Genomic DNA, 23,184 nt, shown 5'->3' with positions numbered 1-23,184 from the left:
ACCTGGGTCACGTGGGGCCGGGGCAATGTTTGCTCTGTTTAAATACAAAAAAAATGAACGAGACGAAATCACGGTAACGTCTAGTTGATGTCATTAATATAAAGAAGTATAAATATTAGACAAAAATGTCAGAAAGCCCGTGAGCTAAAACAAACATAAAAAAAGGAACGTAAGCTGACTTTTTAATGTCTTTATTAAGATTTCTAGCTGTCAGTCATGAGATTTCTTCTTCTGGTAAAAATGAATTCTTGTCCTCAAAAAACCGTCAGATTCGTAATGCTTCGGCCTGAGTCGCGACACTTCGGGCAGTCCGCTTTGGCGACAGTTGCTCCTTCCCGCCAGCAGGAGGCGGTGTAAGGCAGGAAAACATCTGTTGTTTCAGGTTTGTCTTGGCGTCGCGGTTAACGCCACTCGCAGTTCAGGACGCGGCGTTGACGGCGTGTGTTCGTACCCGCGATTGTCGAACCGGGAGCCCAGTAAAAGAGACCGGGTCCCGCTGTCTTACTCAGGCTGGACCACAGCGTCTATTCACAGGCGCGATCCCACTACTGAGCGGCACGGGGGCTTTGACCTGCTCCGTTTCCGACCTGGGCCGGTGCACCCCTCCTTGGACGACCTGGTGGTCCCGAGCTCCCCCAGGAGCACCATATCGATACCGAACTTAGCGCGGACACCCGATCGACATAGTCCGCTGCAGCCCAGAACTCCTGAGCTCAAGCGATCCGCCAGCCTCAGCCTCCCGGTAGCTTGGATTACAGGCGCGCGCCACCGCGCCCGGCGACGGAGGTACCCGTTCATGGGCTTTTTCTTTTTAGCAAATGTGACGTCATCAACACAAATTAATGACATCTAGCGGCGAAAAACTGTGCCTTCACATCGGCTGCTGCATGAGCTCTGGTTTCATGAGTATTTTGGCAGAATAAACTTAAAAACCACGATTTCTAGTTCTCCAAATCTCCCATCAGGGAGTTCTTTAAACTGCATTCCTGTTGGGAACCGGAATCCCGGTTCATCTGCTCACTGGATCAAACGCGTGGCCCCTGCTGAATGACTCCGGTTTCATGATCTCACAGCAACTTTCCTGCTGTTTTATTCTGCTAGAACGACAGGATGTGACAACTCTGGAATTTCCTTACTTAATAAAAAAACAAAACGTGTTCATGATGAAGTTTACCGCCAGAGGGAACCTGACGCCTCCCTTGAAGAATTTCCTCTCATCCGACAACAGATTTCTGTGTTAAATCCCAGACAAACGACCATTTTGACTCCGCGTGGATTTACCATCTTTATTTCCCAAAATTCTCAGAGCAGAGCATCCGCTTGAGTTGTAAGGTGACATACAAACACGGCAATGGGATACAAGGTGGGATCTGATGGAGAACAGGGAAGAGATGAGTTGATCCAGGCACTTGGAAGTGAACCATGACGCCGTCACCAGCCAGTGGTGAGGTGCCACGGGTTACCACGAAGCGACAAAAAAACCAAAACAAAAGTAAAAGCAAAAAGAAAAGGAATGAAACATCTGATACAGGCTTTCCATAAATTAAGATTTAAAAAACAGCAGGGGATAAAAATGGCATTTCTGACAAAGAACAGGAAAATTGTTGACACTTGATTGCATCATTAATGCCCAGTGATAGACAAACAGTAAAAACCCCCGAGGTGAACAAAGTGAACTCATGACATTCCATCTCCACAGCGCACAGGTCGGGCAACCGGGTATTCAGCAGGGCAGCGCCGCGTCGCACGTCTTGTAAAACAAAGATGTGTAAAACACATTTGGTTTGGGGCGTCTTCTCAGGAATGTGCACCCGGGAGGATCTCCCCCCCCCCCCCCCCCCCCCCGGAGACGTGGACAGCGCGTTCACTTTGGGGGGGAATTGGCAGTGCGACATAAATTAGCACAAAAAGTCAGGAAATGTGTGTTTGGTAGATTCTTTCTTTGTTGTAACACTGCTTCTTGGCAACAAATTGTAAACCGTAATTGTTTTTTTGTTTTTTTTAGGAAACAAATGAGCAACAGAGGAACACTTTCAACTTAAAAAGGGGATCACGCAACACAACCACATGCAACACTTCCTGTCCAGAGCGGCTGAGGTCCCTGAGGGCTCAGGTCAGAGCTTCACTCGGACAAAGGCACCTGATGTGGAAGATAAAAAGGCTGATGCGTGGTTTGATTGACATCCTGCTGTGGTTGAGGATAAACGTGGCTTTGTCGGCGCGGTGATTGGGGGGATCGTTCACTTGGCCGCGCAGAGGTCAGAGGCTGAGCTGCCCTTCGGAGGAGAAAAGCTGCTCTAACGCGCAGAAACAGAGCTGGAGAGCGAGAACAGCTGCGAGGAAAACTACAACCTTTCTTATTCTCTCAGGGAAATCTTTTGGATTCTCAAAGAATGGAACGTGCGTTTGTGTTTTGCGATGGCGTTTTTCTCCTGAGTGGTTCTAGGCACCATGAGGGTCAACAACACTCGCATAAAGCTATGGATCAATGATTCAGCGGTGCACCTATGACACTCGACACAGGTGGACGACGGGCAGGCAGGACCCACTCTTCTCCATATTCATCACTTTCTCCAAGCCCTCCAGCTTCATCACCAGGGCTCCTGCTTCAGGTCGATCCTCCGGGCTCTCGCACAGCAGCTGCTTGATTATACGAGTCTGCAAAACAACGGAGAGACAAGACCAGATAAGAACACCTTGTTGATCGCACTGCTCCTTCAAACACAGGTATTTACAAACTACTTTGGACGAAGGCGCTTGTACCTCCTGAGGAAACATCTGAGGAAATGTTTCAGGGAGCTGCAGCCATCGGGCGTTTTTGAGAACCTGGCGTTAGTGAGGAGATGAGAGGATGAAATGACACGGAAGGGGAGAGAGAGTCACTTCATCGGTCGACTCTAACAAGGCCGGGTTGGAACTGGCAGTAAAAGACCAACCTCAGATCGCTCATGGTTCGTCAGGATCTTCTGCAGGAGTTCAAAGTAGATCAACCCCAAAGGGAACATGTCTGCTTTGTGGCTGTAGCGCTTCTGGGACGTCTGTCACAGAGCAACAAGGTATCAGCATCAAACATCAGCAGCAGTGTGAAGGGGGGACAAACCTGGACCCCCAGACAAATCTACAAAGACGTGAAGTGGACTGAATACGTTCTGTTACCGTCCTCCCGGTGGCTTTTGCATAACCCTGCAAGACAGCCAGAGAGACAAAAAAAAAGCTCCACGAGGCGAAGCAAAGCGGAGGTGAACTCACTTGTTCCGGGGCCATGTAGACTGGGGAGCCCGTATCCTCAGTTCTGTCCGGTTGGTCTTCTTCTGCTCCGTTGAATCCAACAGCCACCAGCCCGAAGTCCCCGATCTTCACCTGCCCTTCGCTTTTAAACATGATGTTGACGGGCTGGGAATGGAGAGGCCAGCACAGCCATTAAAGCAGGACACACCCACTGTGAGCCCGTCACCATCGACGCATTCTGATGCACATTTACTGCATCAAGGAAGGTTGAAGAAAATTTAAAAACATAGATTTTACTCTGGGTTTTACAAACATGGGCGTGGATTGGACCCACTTTGAGGAGTCTGATGTGCTGAATCTTTTACTGACACGCCTCTTCTACTCTTTTCACCACCATTATTACCTCTCCTGCGCTGTGCCTCCGCCAAAATCCACTTTGTGTAGCCTGGTTTTTGTTGTTGTTGTTGCAACATTTCCAAATTTTGCAGCAGCTTAAGAGTTAGATTCATATGTGGTGTGCACGAACGGAGAGGGAGAAAGAAACCCCAGCAGGCTGCGACGGAACGGACATTCCTGTCCGTTCGTGTTTTAAATTTCATTTCTAGCGCCACAGGTTCAAGCATCCCGCCCAGCGCTCGCTGAGCCCGACACAAACTCCTCTACCTTCCACTCACAGTCCACGGCAAACAACCAGCGGACGCAGACATCGTCCGGATATCCCGGCGGGACGTGCCAGCATCATTTCATCCGCTACGTGATGTCGACTCGCTGACGCTGCGGTGTAGAATAAAACGGTTTGCTTTTATCATACGTTGAACTTTGAACCATTAAAACGCAGCCGTTTTTTTCGGGGAGTGCAGCGCATGTTCCCCACGCTGCTTGAGCCCTGACAGCTGCAGGCGGAGGTTCCCGTCATTCGCTTGATTGTGTTGTCATTTATTACTCTTTTCTTCCTCTTCAGGTGGGCGGCAACGATGGCGCGCAGGACTAAAATTCAAGCGAGGGGTCGTAGACGGTAGAATGTGGGTCCCAGCGTTGCCTCTCACCTTCAGGTCCCTGTGGATGAAGCCGTTGGCGTGGATGTACTGGACGCCCCTGGCTACCTGCAGGAACAGATGGAGACTCTCCTCTCTTCTGCTGGGGTTTTGTGGACTTTCACTGTTCTTCTCTTCCATCCAACCCCTCAGAGTTCTGCTGGTGCACAACTCCATCTGAATGTAGAGCCACAGCGGTGAAACTTCCTCGCTGAGGCTAGAAGACAAAGGAAAATGACTTTCCATCTTCACAGTTACATTACTTGACATGCAAATGTCTTCACACGGGTTGAGGACTCACAGGCACGAATCAGAACTGCCACTCGAGGTGCCGTGCTGGTAGCAAACAGAATCGACCCAGGAGTAGTGGTATTCAACGACATTGGGGTGTCTCCTGAGTTTTGACAAGGCCTGCACCTCCCTCACAGCTTTTCTGATCAACACAAACAAGAGAAAAAACAAAAAAAGTCGCCCAGCCATCGAATCACACTGACGCTGCAACGCTCAGACGAGAATTCACCACTCAAGAATTGTGTGATCATGAAAATACGCCGCTGTTTCAACGAAATGAAACTTTATGCTTCCATTGAAGTCGCAGACATTTGAAACTCGCGATGAAGGAATGGATCATCTTGTTTTGGATGTTCATTTGTTACCGTAATTGTTTGAGTAGATGTGGCGAGAGCTGGCGGTCGGCTGCTGGCCGCGCTACAATGACACTTAACGGGAGAGCGAGCGGCGCAGTTGATTCTTTACCTGCGTAAATTAGCCCACATGTTTGATGCACCAGAAATATCCCGCCAGGGGCTTGATGACATCATCCGATGTTCAGGCTGTACTTACTCATTTTTCAGGACGATCTTGATGGCATAATCCATGTGGTCCAGCTTATGCGTTGCTTTGAAAACTTCGCCAAAGCCTCCTTCACTGATTTTCCGGATGGAATGAAATTCCTCAACAAACCTGAGTAGATTAGTAGAGCTGTTAGTGTCTAACACACACACACACACACACGCACACACGCACACACACACACACACGTCTTTGATTCGGACAGTTACTGGACAGGACACCCCAAACAGAGACCTCAGACAACCACATTTCTTCATACCTTGAGGTTCCAGGGGTCGTCATGTCACTTGGATCACTTCCTTGGCTTTTGTTGGCGCTGTCCTCCTGAGGGAACGTGTTTGAGAGCACCAAGGAGCAAACTGATTAACAACATGACTAAACTGACACGGCCGATCGTTGACACGATCGACATGGAAATGTCTTTCAGGAGTTGGATGCTTTGTTTTTGAAAAAGCCACAATGAAGAGCAGTGATGGTCAAAGGCACCCAATTCGATTCTATTTAATTCAATTCTCCCCCTTGTGGGCTACAAAGGAACTGCAGGTGGGGGTGGGAGGTGATTTATAATTTCCCCAAAGATTTGTGGTTTCAGCTCAGTTCAGATGATTCAATTGTAGGGAGAAGATCCTGAGAGCTCGTGCGCGTCCTCTGCTGTTTGATTTGTAATTTTCAAAGCTAAATCTCCCATAAAGTAAAAATTTTGTAATTTTATTACAGGACGCACTGGAGATTCGTTTAGCAGGAATGTGAGGCAGACACTTGACAGTGCAGTTTAGGCAGAAGCGTATCAACAGGCCGTGGGCTCGGTTCTGACGCGTCAGGGGCGGGAACGGATCAGGGGGCTTCAAACCCGGACGAGGGGCAACATCCTGCTCATCAGACGCTCAGCAGCTCAACAGACTCAACCAACATCGAGAACAGGTGTGACTGGCAAAGGACAAAAATGGAGGAAAATATACGGAACACGACGCGGCACGACGCCCCCCCCCCCCCACACACACACGCAGTGACATTACTTAAATACATTCAATGTAATACTGTGCAAAACAGTGTACACTGTCTTGGGAGCAAGCTTCAACGCCTGCACCGTTAAGAAAAGTCATGTGGTGAAGACTAGAACGTATCGCGCTCGTCAGAACGCCACCGTCGTCTCTGTCTTTATTTTTTCCTGATGTTGGCTTCATCTTAAAAAAAATTTAAAAAATTTGGCGCGGAGGTCCACATTTTGTTGAGGCTAACACATCAGATTTGTTCGGCATCGACCGGACCTCTGCTTTCATCGACTAGCAGACTTAAAGGAGAGACGTGAACTGACACACGCCTTCGCGGCGCCGGCGAGCGGTCGCTCCAGGCTTGTCCGTCTCAGGTCCGTGGTCTCATGGAGGGCGGGCACCTGTCTGGAGCCGCCTGCAGGGATCGTTTTATTTGAGGTTGAAAACAAATCACAGTTGATGACGTCAGGCAGCTACAAGCGGCTACACTACAAAACGTCGATTACCACGAAATCGTTTACCCCCCCCCCCCCCAGATTAGCATGGCTCACCAGAGCATCGCCGTCACCCCCGATCAAGAGCATGCAGATTTAGTTTGTTACCGCGTGGAGCGCAGAGCCACAGCAAGCACAGCTGATTGGTTACAAGTTTTCACACTTTCAGTTTGAGCTTTCAAGAATTTTGTTACGTGATTAAACGTTTAGATGATTTAGTCAGCTGATTTCAAATAAAGGGTGTGGTTATTGATGATGTCATCGTCAGGCTCAAGGAAAAAAAAAAAACACACACACACACACACCTCAATGTTCATATGATTTGGAATGGCTGACGTAGGTGCTGTTGAAGATAGGCAACCCAGGGCTTCACACACACACACACACACACACACACACACACACACACACACACACACACACACACACACACACATTGTGTAAATGGAACAAAAAGTAGCAGCCATGTGAATCAGTTTATATAACTAGCAACTGTAATAAAAACTACAGATATATGGCACCAGTGGATGGATACTATATCCCAAGAAGTAGTACTGCGATACACTGCAGTGGTGATATTTGGATCGTTACCTCAAATTCCACGTCAGAATCCTCCCGCCATTCTGAAAATGTGCTCTCCAGTGGACCCCAGGCTCCGGATGAAGCTGCCATGGACGCCCTTGGAGATGAACATGAGTGCAGTTTTATTGCAGGTACAAACTCCAACAATCGGATCTGAGAAAACTCGGGTCAGTAGTAGTCAGTAGTAGTCAGTAGTAGTCAGTAGTAGTCAGTAGTAGCAGGAAACGCGGGTCAGTAGTTTCCTTACAGCGCACTGTCCGGGGAATCAGTCAGGGACCTCAGGGAGCACTGGAACACACATTTACAATTCATTATGTTCCACATCAACGTGTTGACACCATTCAGCAGTGGAACCCACTGAGTCGGTTCAATAAACACAGTAACCTAGGTAAGTATCAGGTGGCTTTTCAAAATAAAAGAGGTCATGCTGTGTTGTCAATGCCAGTTTTCAGATTTATGTATTTAAATCTCATGTATCGGGATTGAGTCAACACACCTTGGCAGAATAAACCGGGATGCTAACTTCTGATTCACTGCAGGGATCGAGAGGGAGGGGAAGGAAAGACAAACGTTAGAGCCGTTTTCATCAGCGTGGATTTCATAATATTAGTGAGTAATTACCATATCGACCATCGGAAGTCCTGAAATAAATTAGAGACGATTAGTTGTTTCTTCTTTTTCAAACTGCAGGTCTCACCTGGATGAGGGGTGAAGCTACGTACCTCAGTAGAGGTAGAAGGTCCATTTAAAAAGGTGTCGCTCCTCGCCCTGGTCAACCATTGAGGGGAAGGAAAGAGGAACGTTAGAGCCGTTTCATCGGTGTGGAGCATCCGTGGTCACCTGCTCCAAGAGTGACGGCACCAGGTGCTTACCTCAGACACCCGATGGAACCCTGAAACAAAAAGGGTGTCATTAATTAGTTATTTCTTCTTTGTAAACTACAGGCAATGATAATAATATTAATAATAACAATAATATTAAGAATAATAGCTTTCATTTATTTTATTAGCGCCTTCCTAGGACCCAAGGTTGCAAAAGTGGTGAACAGAAGAAGAAAGAACAGCCTGCTCTCAGGATAAGGAAGGCCTTTCTAAATCAGGGGTGAGGCTACGTACCTCAGCAAGACTCGGTACGTTGAATGAGGTGTCCTGCTGAGTCCTGGTCAACCTTCGTGGTGAAGGAAAGAGGAACGTTAGAGCCGTTTCATCGGCGTGGATTTCATGATATTAGTGAGTAATTACCATCTCATCCATCCGAAGTCCTGAAACAAAGAAGAGACAATTAGTTGTTTCTTCTTTTAAAACTACAGGGGAAGAAAGGGTGTCTAAGTCTACGTACCGCCATCAAACCCATCACTGGGGGTCTTACTTGGAAGGCACTGAAACTCCTGGTCAGATTTTGTAGTGATGAAGAGTGAAATATTAGTACATTTGATCAGCGTGGATATCAGCCACCTGCTCTGAGAGTGACGTCGGCGAGCGCTTACCTCAGACTTCTCTGAAACACAAAGGAGGCAATGAATTAGAAAAGTCTTTCAACTACAGCTAGGAAAAAAAAAATAGCTGCTCTCAAAACGCCCCTTTCAAAATAAAAGCAGATACACTGGCTATGGTTCAATAGGCATTAAACATGGGAGAGGACGGCAGCCTCAGAGGAACAAATAGACGTCTATGGTCCAACATGAGCACGCTGGCGGACCCATAGTAGCACCGAGGACATGCACTTACCCCCGGGGCCGCCACGCTCCACAGGTCATCCTGCTGCCCAGCGCCAGCATAGTCTTCACCAACCAGGGCCACCCCCTCAGCATACCTGAGATATTAGGAGAGACCTTCAGAACAACAAGCTGGTGCCAGTTTAACGCCCCAGTAGTCACAGTTGTGACCTGATGCACTTCCAAGTGGAAGCTGACAGTCAAAACCCAACAACACATTTCCTGTTGAGCACAAACGTGGGACAGACAAATCAGCTGGACTGGTACTTTAACTACAGGGAATTGTTTCACCAGTAGGTTCCTGCACCAGGGGGCTATCCACCGGTTCATGTCCTCTCAAACGTGGCTCCAAACAGGAAGCACTGAGCCTCGGGAGGCGGGAGTGAGATCTGTGCGCGCTTCTGTGTCGCACTTACAGATTTTTGGTGGGTGTGACGTGTCGCCGGCAGCGCCGCCTGATACCGGCTCTAACACGTTTTAACACACATTTCCTTTCCTTACATTCCGATGGTTCCGACGCAGGAAGCGGTTTCATCAGCCGCGTAATTATGATGCAACCGCGCGTAATTACGGACCGCGCACGGACCTGTCGGCCAGTCTCACCCGCTCGATGAGCCGCTTTCTCACTGATTCAGGTGGAAACTCCGAGTGGAGCCGATGACGTCACCCCGGAGCTCCTCGAACGATCACCTCTAATTTTAATTTAATGAAGATTCCAGGATGATTCCCGTTGATAACAAGCGACGCCATTGCCAGCAAGACAATGGCGACGGAAAAAAACAAAAACAAAAAACAAAAAAAGCCCCCCCAAAAAATAAAAATGAAAATAAAGACCACACAGGTGCGAAATGACTACGGGTGCGACGGGCGCGTTTGGCTCACCTTTCGGCTCGGTCGTCGTCTTCGCGTCCGTCGTCCTCCATGACTGCTAGAGGTCAAGTGCAACCCTCAGCTCAGTCTATTGGCTCCGTCTTCTCCCCTCCAGCTCCTCCTCGCGCTGACCGGGTGGGAAGTCAGTTTCCCGTTCGTTGCTTCCGCAGCTTTAAAGGGAAAGAAAACGATTGAGCGCCACCAGCTGGAACGTTAGACGAAACAACACTGAATCACAATTTTACGCCATAAAATACTCACCAACAAACCTACAGAATCCTTCAGCGACACGACGAGCTCATGGATTCTGGTGCAGGAGGGAGGACCAGCGGGTCGTCCTGCTGCTGTCAGCCCACAAAGGATAAAAATTAAACATCACGTAGAATAAAACTTAGAAAATAAAGACAGAGTAGGGTGATGGGGATCCTCAGGCAGGGCTGCGATGTCCCAGTCGGAGCCTCGCCTGAGCCTCCACAACTTCCTCCTCAGTCTAAGTTTCAAAAAGTTTCAAAGTCCGAGACACAACTAAGTTCTGTTGGTGAAAAAATTCAAAGTCTAAATAAGCACCAGCAAAGTCCAGAGAGCTTTCAGATCCTTGCAGAGTCCAAATCCCAAGCAGTCCAGCAGAAACAAGTGAGCTGGTACTGGGAACACTGGGAACACTGGGAACACGTCTGCTTTATACTGTTGGGGGGGGGGGGGGTGATGTTTCCCTGGATGTTCCCTTGTTACCAACACTTGACATCAGAACCTCACCCCTCATGGAGCAGTGGTCCCCCGATGACAGACAGCTCTGCCTCAGTGTCCCAACACGCGTGTCACTCACCGTCATGATAAAAACCTGTCAGAGGAGAGGACAAAAGCAGCAAAGGGGAGTTTTTGAAGTGCATGAGACGAACAAATGTTAACTCTTGAACGAGCCGAGAAGTTTCTCTTTACCATTTCAACGTTCACCACCGTGAATCCCATCGCTACCCAGAGAGTCAGCATCTTCACCACATCAGCGCTAAGTGGCAGTGTTCTCCATACTACTACGACTACTACTACTACGACTACTACTACTACTAGTAGTAGTAGTAATGAGTTCCAGCTAAAACTGATGTCATCCAGCTTGATTTCTGTTTCATTTTCAAACCGATGGGTTCGTACTTTTCGAGCGTCGCACAACCTCAAATGACTCGTGTCTCCGTTGCTGTTTGATTTATTTGGTCTGAAAACATTTTTCCTATCAGATTAAATTTAAGAGTGGCGTCACAGTGCTGCAAAAATTACTTTTTGTCATTACTGGAAACAGGAACAGGAATCCTACTCAAGTTAGCAGGGTGCTGACCGGAAGAAGCCAGCTTTGGCAGCAGAGCACAGACGTGCTGGCGACATGCAGGAGTTTCATCAGGTAGCACATTCACCTGGCCAGAATTAGCTCGTGTGTCTGTGAGCGCTTCATAGCTTTAATCCCATCAGAAAAATTCTGTTTTCAGAAAAAGAACTGCTAAGTGAGAAAACTCGTGAAGGAAAAGGGAAACGGTAGAGCACCAGATTAAGATGGGATTAACCTTTATTCGTCCCTCAAATTGGCAAAAAATGTTGCGGTTGTGTGGTTGAGCGAGTCCACCTGTGCTCCACCTGTGCCTGCAGGTGGTTCCGTACGCTAAGGAGGCCGGTCTGGTGCAGCGAGGTGTGCTGCCATTGTGGGCCACTGGAAAAGGTTCGTGCCTTACGCCTGAAAGAGGCTGGGCGTTGGCAGGCGGCGCCAAGCAGAGCGGCGTCTCAGGGGCGCATCAGTCAGACGAGCCCGGCAGTCTCCAACCGAGACTGTCTTTGTAAGAGACCAGGTCCGATCTGGCCTAGATAATTGAATTTTTGGTTTATATTTTCACAAAAAGAACAACTCTTTTATTTTTTTGTTTCAATTTTTGGCTGAAACAATCACACAAGGGCTGGATATCCAGAGACTGAAGGGTTTTTTTTTGGGGGGGGGGGGGGGGGTTGAAAATGTGTATGAGGAAGCATTAAAGCGTTCATGTAAGGAGGTGAATCTGCTTCCGCAACTCCAAGAAGCCTCTGAGGACGAGGACTGGGCCTGGCGCTGCCCGCCGGCCCCTTTAACTGGGGAACGAGAGCCTGACTTCAGCGTCGTCCTGCTCTTCCTGCTTCCAAACTCAGCCCCCAACAAACACTTGGGACTCACCAGGAATCCAGCAGATTTTTTTTTTTTATTTGGCCTTGAAAAAAAACAAAGCCAGCTGAAATAATAGCATGTACATATATATACATGAAAAACAAAACCAAAAAAAAAAGAGTATCCCCTGCAAACATAAAGGAAATAAAACTCGCAGTGATTATAAATGATGAAATTAAGGCTTCCTGTTCAAACAGAAGCAGGCGATTAAAACCGTGTCCTGTCGTCATCCTTGCTGGTTGTGCTGTTTTAGGAGAACTCAACAATCAACAAAAGGCAAGGCAGCTTGAAACTTGTTCAAGTGTCTCATTTTCACTTCCTCACTGCTGCTTTCATATATTTAATATTATTAACAATCACTATTATTGGTTCCCATATTTTCATCGCGTGCCAGGCTAACAGGGCCACCCATGATTGTCCAGGTTTTCTCCAGAACCTTGGATTTACAGATAAGAAACAAACTGCACTGTAATTTAAATTAGTGTGGTGGGAGGGCAGCATGAACTCCTGAGTAAATGTGATGCGACAAATAAAAGGAAATGGCCGCTCCACAGTTGTCGTCTCACTTTATTACCATTGATTACACATTATAATTTGACCCAGTCGGGCAATTTCACCAATCCATGCACAAGTTTGAGCACATTTTAGGGGATGTATGCTCCCATTTCATCATCACATCCCAAGAATGTAACTAATTAAGACAGAGCTGAGTGAGACGCCGCAATGAAAACAAGAAATTAAGCAGCAGACGGTTCTAAATGGCGGAAGCTGAAGTGCTCGACTCCACTGGTGCTCGGCAGCAAGCAAACACAATCCAAGATTCTATTAGCAACTCATGAAAAACTAGACTAGCAGGTTTGCTTAGTACATGATAGTGGCTAAGGTCCAGACCAGGAAAAGACCATTTGTTTCAGTTCCGGCACAATAAAGTGTTTGAGCGCAGATATGAACGGAGATACCGCACACCAGGTATTTAAGTGCAACATTAAAAACAGTCCTCACAAAAAATTCATCAATCCAACCCATGGGGGGGGGGGGGGGTTACCTGGCAACCCTGCTTCCGCACAAACATGATTTCACGTCATTTTAAAACCGGTGAAGGATGGGAAGGATAACTTTTGAGGCAGAAACGATCCGCCACATGATTGTGGGTATTTGTTTAAAAGGGAATAAGCTTGGCTTTCATTTCATTTCACCTGATCGCTCCTCAGGTCACGGTTATTAAAAGACACCCCCCGTCGGTGACTCCTCTGAGGAATCAGAAAGTCTGTCTTTCTTCTGGTACATTTGTTAGTGCCTTTTCCAAATTTTCCAGCTTTGTCTTCAGTTCCGTAGCTTCGGGACGGTCCTCTTCAGTCTCAGACAGCATCGACTTTATCATGCGGTTCTGCAAAAAAAAAAAAGAGAGACTTCTGAAACATAACAAAGAGCCTGGGGTTTTCCAGTTATCCACTTTTGAACAGGAGACCGCTTGAAACCATTTCTCCCCTAAAAAACTTTCAATTTTGTTGTGTCAAGCTTAGAATATTCATTATTCTGGCGGATGTAACAAACTTCAATCTCAGTGCTTCAAACACGGTTTAACGCTGCTCCTGAATGGACTGAACGTCGATGTACCTCTTCGGGAAACTTGGTGGGAAACCCCTGAGGCAGCTTCTTTCTTCTGATCTCAGGCCAGATCTGGTGTTTATGTAAAATAGAGGAGGAACAGCAGTTGGAGTGAGGCTGTTGAAAACTGTATCTCTAGGAAATCATCTCGAACAACAGCATCAAGCTTGTCAGAACGACAGCCTTCAAAATAACTCACTTCTGCTCTTTCCGTCTTGGTGGTGATGGACCAGAGGAGTTCAAAATAGATCAGACCCAAAGAAAATATGTCCACTTTTCGGTCGTATTTGACTTTGTCCTTCTGTCGTTGAGAAAAACAAAAACAAAAAAAACAGCATCAACTAAAGAAACTGGTGGCGACTCAATGTGTCCAGCCTCAGCACTGTAGTCTGATGATCCGTCTCAAGCTGCAGGTCGGACCAGGATCTGACCGTCCCTGCTGCAGGTCCTGAATGGGAGGCAAGGCCAGACTACCTCACCTGTTCTGGAGCCATGTAAGGCCGGGTCCCTCTGTTCATGGTTCTCTCATCATCATCATCATCGGTGACCAGGCCAAAGTCCCCGATTTTCACTTCGTTGTCCCGCCCAAACAGGATGTTGGTAGGCTAACGTCATCAAGACACACACACACACACACACACACACACATTGATTTCTATGCGAGCTGTGCCATTTATTAGTTTGAGTGTGAGCGTTTTCTGCGATGTGTACGCAAATTTAGATGTGAGGTGACTAGCTGCTGGCGTGTCACTGATGAAGGCGTGTGTGTCACGACAAATCCTTCTGCTAAATGTGTAGCCTATTCATTAAAAAAATAATTTTTAAAATACAGAATTGTGTACCCGGTTACCCTTCCAATTTGAACGCTGCTGGCCTTTCAGCGGGAGATCCGTGACAGGTCTGGAACAACCCAGCTGTCAATCAGCCGAACTGTGCCAGCAGTTTTGAGGGCGATCGGGTCCCTCTCTCTGCTCAGTACCTGAATCACGATGCTCAGCAAACTGTGAGTACAAGGGAAGTTATGAGCTTGCTGAGTTTCCAAACGTGACTGGAGCGATCGGTCGTACCCGTGTGCGTCTGAAGCCACCATCCATGCATTTATAGATGCGTGACATGATAGTTACGATCGATTTCAGCCGCCGAACTTATCAACAGCCGCTGGTTCTTACGCTGGGTTCGGTGGGAGACGCTTGTTTCACAAATCTCACCTGAGTCCTGTCGTACGCTGACTTCTCCGCTCGTATTTGCGCAGGTTTGTTCGCTCGTTTGATAAATGAGCGTTTGCAGAGGCGCAGAGAGAAACCAGGTCACTGTGGTTCGTCTTTCCTCACCTTCAGATCTCTGTGCACCAGGTTTTTGGAGTGAATGTGCTGCACTCCACTGAGGATCTGCAGCATGATGCTCAGAGCCTCTTCTCTTCGCTTGAGGTCTTCAACCTTTCGGTCGACCTGGTCATCGATCCACGATCTAAGTGTTCCGCTGCTGCACAACTCCATCTGAATGTACAGGTACTTTTCTGCTTTTTCAGCGCTAAACCGGGAAAGAACACAAGAAAAAGTACATGACCAAAGGAAGTACTTCCATTACAGTTGATGATCACTGCGGGGTGGAGCTGTGTGGGACTTACAGGGGACAGCTGCCACTGGTGGTTTGGCCCTCCCAGTGGTACGCCGCATCCTCTGTCCAATACGTGAAGTATCTGACAATGTTACTGTGGAGGAGGTCTGACAGCGCCAACACCTCTCGCAAAGATTTTCTGCAGAGGACGGAGAGGAAGGACATGAATTATGACGCAAAAACTACCTCCGTTGCTCCTGGGAACAGTTTTGCTGATGCAATCAGTCTCAAGTTTATAATCTTCCCTTGATTCTTCTTTCAGTATTTATGAGGACCAGCTCCACAGAGTTCTTGGAGTGTTTTTGTGACTGTAGAAATGCGGAAAAACAGCCCATGTGAGGTGAGGCAGGTGGGAGCACACACGGTTTTATAACCTGAATATTTCTGCCCTAATAAAACCTCTTCTTAATTTCCTAATTTTAAAAGCATCATGAAAACCTGACTTACTTTTTATAGGGGACGATCTTAACGGCATACTCCTTCTTCAGCAGAGCTTTTTCTTTTACTTTGTAAACAGAACCATAGCCTCCCTTGCCGAGACAGCCGAGACAGTCAAAGTCAGATCTGAACCTGCTGAAAGTTACAAAACACATTCGTGATGCAAATGAACTCTTGGAATGAGTAAAAGACAAAAATATAAAACCTCTGCTAAAGACCACAAAAACACGCCTCCACGGCTGGACCGGCACACCTGGATTTCTCACTGCCACCTCCTTTGTTCTTCTCCTCCACATTGGAGCCCTTTGCATCATCAGAAACAGAATGTAAGTCAGTGGAGGGATTCAAGAGTTAAGCTAATCAAATAATAAACCAAATTAAAGTGATTAATTGACTGTACCTCTTTACCAATGGCATTTTGGAAATTTGCAGCGATTCTAAGAGGACAGGGACACGAACGGTGAACAACATGACGGCGGGGGGAAAAGCGTCACACTCAGGATTTACAGTCGGGAGACGACTTACTTTATTTTGGACTTCCCATCAGGAGTCTGAAGCTGAACCTAAAATTAAAAAAAAACAACAAAAAAAACGTAAACTTCATCCAACAATGACAGATAAATCTAAAAGAAAAAATACAAAAAATACCAGATAAATAGAATCAAAGGTAAAGAAACAAACAATAACTCGTCAGAAGCTCCTGTCAATGCAAGTGATGAAAGTGAATTTGAAAATGCAGCCAACGAAACTAAACAGGTACAAATGGCTTCTATGGTCCACAGATGAATTTGAATGTTTTGACTGAAACTGGTGTGTGATGAATTGTTCTAGCAGCCTTTTATACATAACCTTCAAAACCAGAGAATGTGGAGTGTCTAGAACGCACGGTTGGCATCTGTAAGGTTTGCATTTATGAATTTGTCATATTGCTTTCATCTTATTTCCTACAAAACCGGAAGTGCTTTTGTTTTGAAAAGAAAACAGTGATGGACACAGATGGAAGTTTAAAAAAAACAAAGGTGCGACAACTCCGGCAAAGACGAGGAGAAAACAGAATAAGATGAACCCGGACAAACGGAGACAGGAGAACGTCTCCTGTCCAGAGGGCAACAAGGTCTGGTCTGCATTCAAGTCTAATATAAGAGTCTAAAACCAGACCAGCAGGCCAGGCTACGCTGAGGGACTGGGACCCACCGGCGCCCTGAGAGGGGTTGATGGGTCGGCGAAGACAATGAAGTCACTTGTTGTCTCTGCTGTCGTAGCTTTTGATTCTGCATCACTGGAGTCCCTTGAAAAATACCAAGAGAGAAAAAATTAGTCCTGATATCAAACCGGGTCATCTGCTTCACCGCTCAGTCGGAGACTTACAACGTGCTTGAGGATGCCAAGGACTCGGCCGCTGCACCATTCTGAGTCACAGCTGACAGGCCGGATACCGAGGACCACTGACAGACAGGTAGATACACACAGACAGACAGACAGACAGACAGACAGACACACACACACACACACACACACACACAGTTGCAGTCTTCTTTGTAACTGACGCTCCGTGGTAAGCAATCATCTCTGTAGCACACGGGTTTTTTCGATAGCTTGGGGCTAATTTTTTAGTTCTACTCACACTTTCATAGCTCGAGTCACTGTTCAATTGTGGAGTGAACAAATGTCACAAAGGACGCACATCCAGAGACAAACTCGTTGGGTGCTGAGACTTTTAGATCATGAAAATAGAACAGAAACGGCTGGAAACCTGCGGGGCTGCGACGGCATCTTCCATCTGTCGCTACCAAGTTTGTTTGTGCCAATGTTAGTAACTGGTGTTGCCTTAAAATAAATTTAAAAATGCCATCAACACAGCTGTGACATCATTCCCACTCCTGAGGTAAATCAAACGCGGTAATGGTCTGAAGCTGATAAAGTGATCGAACTGAAGTAAAGCAGCAGTAAAGACGCGAGCGTGTGTGTGTGTGTGTGTGTGTGTGTGTGTGTGTGTGTGTGTGTATTCCTTCCTACCTGGGTCTTTATCAGCTTGTCACACATACATCAAATCAGCGTTTATGTTTTTGCGATCTGCGCCGGCATCGAAAACTTAGTTTTTTTATACAGCAAATAAAAAGCAGGAATGCAGTTCCCGGTGAGTGAAAGTACTGATATTTATTTTACCATTTGTTCGTGTATGAAAACTGTTCAATAATCAATAGTAAAGTAACTTATTTGTTTAAGAAATTAGCCGTCTACCTTTACATAGCACACCAGTGCTAAACTGGTGCCCAGTGACCACAGAAGGGTTCCATTTACAGTCCAGAACGACCAGTCCTTGTTTCCCTAACTTGACTTGACACAGTTTTGATCCCAATTCAATAATAACAATGATACACTGCATTTATAGTCACCTGCCGGGACACTCAAGGTGGGCGTACCCAAACTGTAAAAACTGTAAAAATACAAATTCAAAAGCGAATCTCAACGTCTTACCCAAGCAATGCAAGGACATTATGATTCAACTGTTTCTGAACTGTGAGGATGAGAGACGGTTAGCAGTGCTCACCTCTGAAGTTCTCCTACTGCTGTCATGCACTGCACTGTGCACGAGCCTGGCTGCCTCCTCCTTTGCCTCCTTCTTGGTTTTACCCTGACCGACGGGGTACTCCACGTCATCAATCAAAAACCTACAGTGGCTAAAAGCACACACACACATTCACACACTGTAAGTGGCGCATACTTCTTGTGCGTTTCCACCTAACAACTGCACCTGGCAGCTTTGTGAGGACCTACAAGGGTTTAATGGGGTCCAGCACCGTTGACTCCACTTCCTTTATCTGCAACTTGTTTTTCTGTCTGTGGGTGTTGAGCCAGGCCATGTAGTTGGGATGACCCAGCACAGGAGGAGCTTCTGCTGCACCGGTGGTCTGACAAGACATGGAGATAGATAGACAGATAGATAGACAGATAGATAGACAGATAGATAGACAGATAGATAGATAGACAGATAGATAGACAGATAGATAGACAGATAGATAGATAGACAGATAGATAGACGGATAGATAGATGGATAGATAGATAGATGGATAGACAGATGGATAGACAGATGGATAGATGGATAGATAGATGGATAGATAGATAGATGGATAGATAGATAGATAGATAGATAGATAGATAGATGGATAGATAGACAGATGGATAGATAGATAGATGGATGGATAGATAGATAGATAGATAGATAGACAGATAGGTAGACAGATGGATAGACAGATAGATAGATAGATAGATAGATAGATAGATAGATAGATAGATAGATAGATAGATGGATAGATAGATGGATAGATAGATAGATAGATGGATGGATAGATAGATAGATAGATAGACAGATAGGTAGACAGATGGATAGACAGATAGATAGATAGATAGATAGATAGATAGATAGATAGATAGACAGACAGATAGACAGATAGATAGATGGATAGATAGATAGACAGATAGATAGATAGACAGATAGACAGATAGATAGATGGATAGATAGATGGATAGATAGATAGATAGATAGATAGATAGATAGATAGATAGACAGACAGATAGACAGATAGATAGATAGATAGATAGATAGATAGACAGACAGATAGACAGATAGATAGATAGATAGATAGACAGATAGATAGATAGATAGATAGATAGATAGATAGATAGATAGACAGACAGATAGACAGATAGATAGATAGATAGATAGATAGACAGACAGACAGATAGATAGATAGATAGACAGACAGATAGATAGATAGATAGATACAGTAGATGATTTTGTGTATAAATATTGATATTTATAAGTACATGCACACAGCTATGCAATAACATGATATACAGCATGTAAATAAAGACGACTGTACAGGATGTACAAGCAACAAGCAGTGCAGGTACAAGAATATGCAGTTATACTGCAAAATACAGTTTGGGATAACAGGAGGGAGGGATGAGAGCAGCTGTGACCGTGGAGGAGGAGTTTAGCAGCGACGAGCCTCCACTGATGACACATTCACAGGGACAGAGGTGATCTTACTGGGACCGTCAGCTCTCCCAAGCCTTCCAGGGCGTTTTTGGCTGCATTCTGCCTCGCTTCCTTCTTGGTCTTGCCCTCCCCATCAGGATAGGCCGTACCGTTCACCACAACTCTGGCAGTGAAGCTATGAAGGGGTGAAAACCCAGTTTCAGTTTTGTGTCAACTCTTTCTGTTTGTTTGTGGCGCAAAAGCCTTTCTGTTGGTGATTTTCAAAGAAAATGTTGGTAAAATATAGATTTTCTAACATGCTGATCAAAACGATCAGGAGTCTGCTTTAGGGGTGAGTGGGAGCTTACCTCCTGACACGCATCTTCTATGGGACAACTACAGTTATAATTACTGATTTATTTCAATATTCTACAGCAAAGCTGGCCGGGTTCTGATGTTTGACGTATATTACTAAATAGGGTGTCACGTGGAAAAGAAAAAGGCCTCGTCATCGCGCTTACAGTGGACAAGAAAATTCCGACTGGACTGTTTGAGCATCGTTTGAAACCGCGATAATCCCGTTCAGTCTGGGTCCTTGTGGTTCAAATCCTACAATCGCAAATAACTGCGCTGCTCCTCAATCCTGCCAACAACCAAATACTGAACTTACGTCTTGCTGTTGTCGGGGCCCACGGCTGAAACATCCTCGTACGTCGCCTGCAGTCCCTTTTTCTGCCTACACTCATTTAGCTTCGAGCTGAAGTCCATCATATATCAGTTTGAGCTCACGGAACCGGACGATCCCGCACGACTCCGGATCGCTCTGCCTTTGGTCTGATCCAAAATGAGGTGGAGCCTGGTGACACATTTAAGTTTCGTTTTATCGGGAAATGACGTCAGGAAACGAAACCGACAAAAACTTGCTCTAAAATAAATCTTTTTTTTCCATCTCCTTATCAGGAATAACAGGCGGAGTGCAGACTGGCTGGACTGTAAATGGAGAAAGGTCAAAGTTTATTGTCAAAATTCAATAAGTCCATGACGTACAGAGCAGAAACAGGTAGTGAATAATATAAAATGTAAATAAACATTCAACATCTGACAGAGAATCTTCGTGGCTTGATGAGCTGGAGCGGTGCAGTGCGAGGGGAAGTGGCACAAGCAGGGAAACTGGGTTCGATGGGTGAACTGAGTGTCCGTGTAAGGGGGTGGGTGGGGGGTGTGGCAGAGTCCGTGAGGCCGGAGTCTGTGTGTGTGTGCTCGTTGGGGGGCTGCAGGAGGGAGTGACTTAACTCTGTCAAATTGGAAATGCACTGGATTGAATTTTCATTTTTTGTTCCCTTTTTTTCCTAGCGGAGGTACTGGGCGGGAACAGTATTCGTCATATGATCCTCTCTACCTTTTTAACGCATTTAATTGAATCAAACCCCCCCCCCCCCCACAAATAAATGCTTAAAAATGTCCTCTTGTAATGAAAACAATAAATAACAGCAACTTAAAAGAACAGTTTCTTAAAATATTTAATGACAACACAGGTAAGCAATTGTTCACACATGAATCAAGAATTATTATAAAGCTTTGCAAAATATAAATAGAAAAGTTTACTACAGGACTGACAAAATGAAGAGGAAAATGTAAGACGCCCTCACAGATAGAGACAGGATGTAAAAACAAATTTGCTCCGAAGACGGAGGCTTTCTCCCCTGAACCACGCTCTGCTCATCCTCTCACGGTCACTCGTGGTCTGCCGCTGTCGCCCCGGGACAGTTGGAGCATAAGTCCTCCTCATCTGGAAAGAAATTCAAACAAACAAACAAACAAACACATCAACAAAGGTTGCAAAAAGGACAACAATAAGCAGCTATGATGTCATTGCGCTTACCATTATAGGTGGTCCCGCACCATATGCAGTAAAAATGGATTCCTCTTAAATAGGATGTCAAAATTTGCAGTTGGTCCAATGACTGAAACGAAGAGACACGTTGACCTGATTCATGTGGAATAATCACCTGCGTACGTTTTGACAGGCGTCTTCAGCGCGAGTATATTCATTGTTATCAGACCAATGCAACGACATTACATCACTACATAAACGAACCGTTAGTTCCACTGCCTCCTCAGGCTCCTCCTCCTCCGCATCTTCCTGCTCCTCTTCATCATCGGCGCCTGCTTTGGGCCAGTACCACTCTTCCCGGGGGGCTTTGATGCCCTGACATCAAGACACATCTCAGTCAAATGATCGGGGGACAGAATGTATAAGTCTGCTTTGTTCTCTGCAACGTCCGAATGACCTTGTATGATCATTTCTCCAACCTTCTGACTGTCAAGCTGCTCGCAGGCTCGCTGACTCCTTCTGAGATCCCCTTCAATCTTGCGCTCCTCTCTTTCCGTCTTTACTCTCGATCTGGAACAAAGATCCCGCACAGAACATGAAATGTCAGCCCCCAAGTGCCATCCTTCAGTGACTCAGATGTCAGGAGCCCAGGTCACCTAAAATCTTCCAGAGATCGAGTCTCCCTCTGTTGCCTGGCCTGTGCTTTCTGTCGATACTGCTCCAGTTCCTCCTCGGCTTTTCTCTTCTTCACCCCTTCCATTCCGATGCCTCCTCTGTCTGACACAAAACGCAAAGAAATGTGAGCAACAGGTTCAACTGCACAGGTCGTATCCAATTGTGACAAATGCTAATTGCTCACCAGTTTTGATATTCAGTGGAATGGGATCAACCCTTCCTGCTCCTGAAGTGGTAACAGAGATGACCATCAATAAATGAAACCAATGCCTACTACAGCTGGAAAAATCTGTAACTCAGGAAAGCAAAACCTGCCCTCTTTTCCGAGGCCTTGTCCAGCTTTGTAACCCATTTTCCGCAAGAGAGCAAATCCTTTATTTTCATTGCTAATGGAGCTCTGCAAGGCCGCTTCACGACTCTCCTTCTCTTGCTCCTTGTAGGTCTTCTGACGGTTCTTGAGGTTCTTCTCTTTATGTTGCTCCTCCCTCTCCATAGCTTGTTTCACCCGCCTCACCATGGCGACACCAGGTTTCACGTCTTGACTGACACGGGCAGAGGAATAACTGAGATATTGCATCTGTACGCAGTACTTTACATGGTAATAATACCTGCTAACGCAAAAGCAATTTTGTGTATCATGTAAAAGTGGCCAGTGAAGCCCAGCAACTCTGAGTAAATCTACGTATGAAAAAACAAAAACAAATCATAGCTTTGAATTTTCCTGCGCCTGCTGAAACCTCAGGCAACATAGAAATGCAATGAATGTACTGACGTTAGGAGCTTTAAACCAACACCACACACACATACTGCCTACATTTTACTGAGAAATGCGTCCGACATGTAGTCTTCCTCCTCATCTGACATCGTGAAGGGGCAAAAGAGGACTAGCTACTACAGCTTTTAGCTATTTTTCGGTCTACTGGTGTTTGGTTCGGTCAGCTTTACCTTCCGACTGGCGACATCGTACATTGTATCTTACAGTTCCCGAGTCTTTGACTATTTAGAAGAAAATGGTTATTTTCACTCAAGGGATTTTGTTTAAAAGGGGCTTATGAAGTGTTGTTGAATTTTATGTTGTTTGTAT

General features: G+C 46.1%; 2 protein-coding genes, 1 long non-coding RNA gene and 1 other non-coding gene across 6 annotated transcripts; all 4 read right to left on the bottom strand.

The window, feature by feature from the left end:
• Positions 1–480: 480 nt before the first annotated feature.
• LOC147247934 (signal recognition particle RNA) lies at positions 481–779 on the bottom strand. The gene has a single exon (XR_015109628.1).
• A 489-nt stretch (positions 780–1,268) lies between these two features.
• LOC147247932 (uncharacterized) lies at positions 1,269–20,465 on the bottom strand. The gene is made up of 34 exons (XM_086179901.1): positions 20,262–20,465; positions 19,664–19,787; positions 18,387–18,520; positions 18,160–18,289; positions 16,977–17,053; positions 16,803–16,896; positions 16,134–16,171; positions 16,009–16,045; positions 15,862–15,911; positions 15,618–15,743; positions 15,181–15,309; positions 14,885–15,083; positions 14,033–14,158; positions 13,753–13,854; positions 13,563–13,625; positions 13,216–13,332; positions 8,669–8,679; positions 8,521–8,569; positions 8,424–8,443; positions 8,298–8,349; positions 8,055–8,074; positions 7,905–7,950; positions 7,804–7,823; positions 7,679–7,715; positions 7,430–7,470; positions 7,192–7,279; positions 5,374–5,438; positions 5,106–5,225; positions 4,564–4,695; positions 4,275–4,479; positions 3,250–3,393; positions 2,937–3,038; positions 2,764–2,826; positions 1,269–2,658 (listed from the first exon to the last, which is right to left on the bottom strand). The coding sequence occupies exons 1-34, from the start codon at positions 20,360–20,362 to the stop codon at positions 2,506–2,508; spliced, it is 3,015 nt and encodes a 1,004-aa protein (XP_086036027.1). The 5' UTR covers positions 20,363–20,465; the 3' UTR covers positions 1,269–2,505.
• Positions 8,668–11,324, bottom strand: LOC147247933 (uncharacterized). 3 transcript variants are annotated; one of them, XR_015109611.1, is made up of 6 exons: positions 10,706–11,324; positions 10,523–10,607; positions 10,028–10,110; positions 9,779–9,936; positions 8,910–8,994; positions 8,668–8,679 (listed from the first exon to the last, which is right to left on the bottom strand). It is a non-coding gene; the product is annotated as an uncharacterized LOC147247933 (long non-coding RNA). The 3 variants fall into 3 exon arrangements; XR_015109610.1 differs by lacking the exon at positions 8,668–8,679 and having other exon boundaries at positions 8,789–8,994; XR_015109612.1 differs by lacking the exons at positions 8,668–8,679; positions 10,523–10,607; positions 10,706–11,324 and adding an exon at positions 10,334–10,360 and having other exon boundaries at positions 8,799–8,994.
• A 628-nt stretch (positions 20,466–21,093) lies between the features above and the next one.
• Positions 21,094–23,047, bottom strand: gpatch11 (G patch domain containing 11). The gene is made up of 8 exons (XM_086181421.1): positions 22,915–23,047; positions 22,416–22,642; positions 22,285–22,326; positions 22,082–22,202; positions 21,905–21,995; positions 21,690–21,800; positions 21,474–21,555; positions 21,094–21,380 (listed from the first exon to the last, which is right to left on the bottom strand). Exons 1-8 carry the CDS (start codon positions 22,962–22,964, stop codon positions 21,325–21,327), a joined length of 780 nt encoding a protein of 259 aa, XP_086037547.1. The 5' UTR covers positions 22,965–23,047; the 3' UTR covers positions 21,094–21,324.
• Positions 23,048–23,184: the final 137 nt, after the last annotated feature.

Source organism: Aulostomus chinensis, chromosome 16 (assembly GCF_037954235.1).
Source record: "Aulostomus chinensis isolate RoL2024-O1b breed Wild chromosome 16, RoL_Achi_v1.0, whole genome shotgun sequence".
In the NCBI taxonomy this organism is placed as follows: Eukaryota; Metazoa; Chordata; class Actinopteri; order Syngnathiformes; family Aulostomidae; genus Aulostomus; species Aulostomus chinensis.
Note: the sequence above shows the minus strand (reverse complement) of the source record. Positions and strands in the feature narration are given on the sequence as shown.

Bases quoted from the DNA above. Each gene is read 5' to 3' on its own strand.
- LOC147247932 (XM_086179901.1), bottom strand. From the start codon at position 20,362: ATGATGGACTTCAGCTCGAAGCTAAATGAGTGTAGGCAGAAAAAGGGA. The intron at 15,744-15,861 runs GTGTGCCGGTCC...TGTAACTTTCAG, and splicing joins GGTGGCAGTGAGAAATCCAG to CAGGTTCAGATCTGACTTTG. The intron at 7,716-7,803 runs GTAATTACTCAC...CGATCCCTGCAG, and splicing joins GACTTCCGATGGTCGATATG to TGAATCAGAAGTTAGCATCC.
- gpatch11 (XM_086181421.1), bottom strand. From the start codon at position 22,964: ATGTCAGATGAGGAGGAAGACTACATGTCGGACGCATTTCTCAGTAAA. The intron at 22,203-22,284 runs GTGAGCAATTAG...GTTTTGTGTCAG, and splicing joins TCCACTGAATATCAAAACTG to ACAGAGGAGGCATCGGAATG. The intron at 21,381-21,473 runs GTAAGCGCAATG...ATTTCTTTCCAG, and splicing joins GTGCGGGACCACCTATAATG to ATGAGGAGGACTTATGCTCC.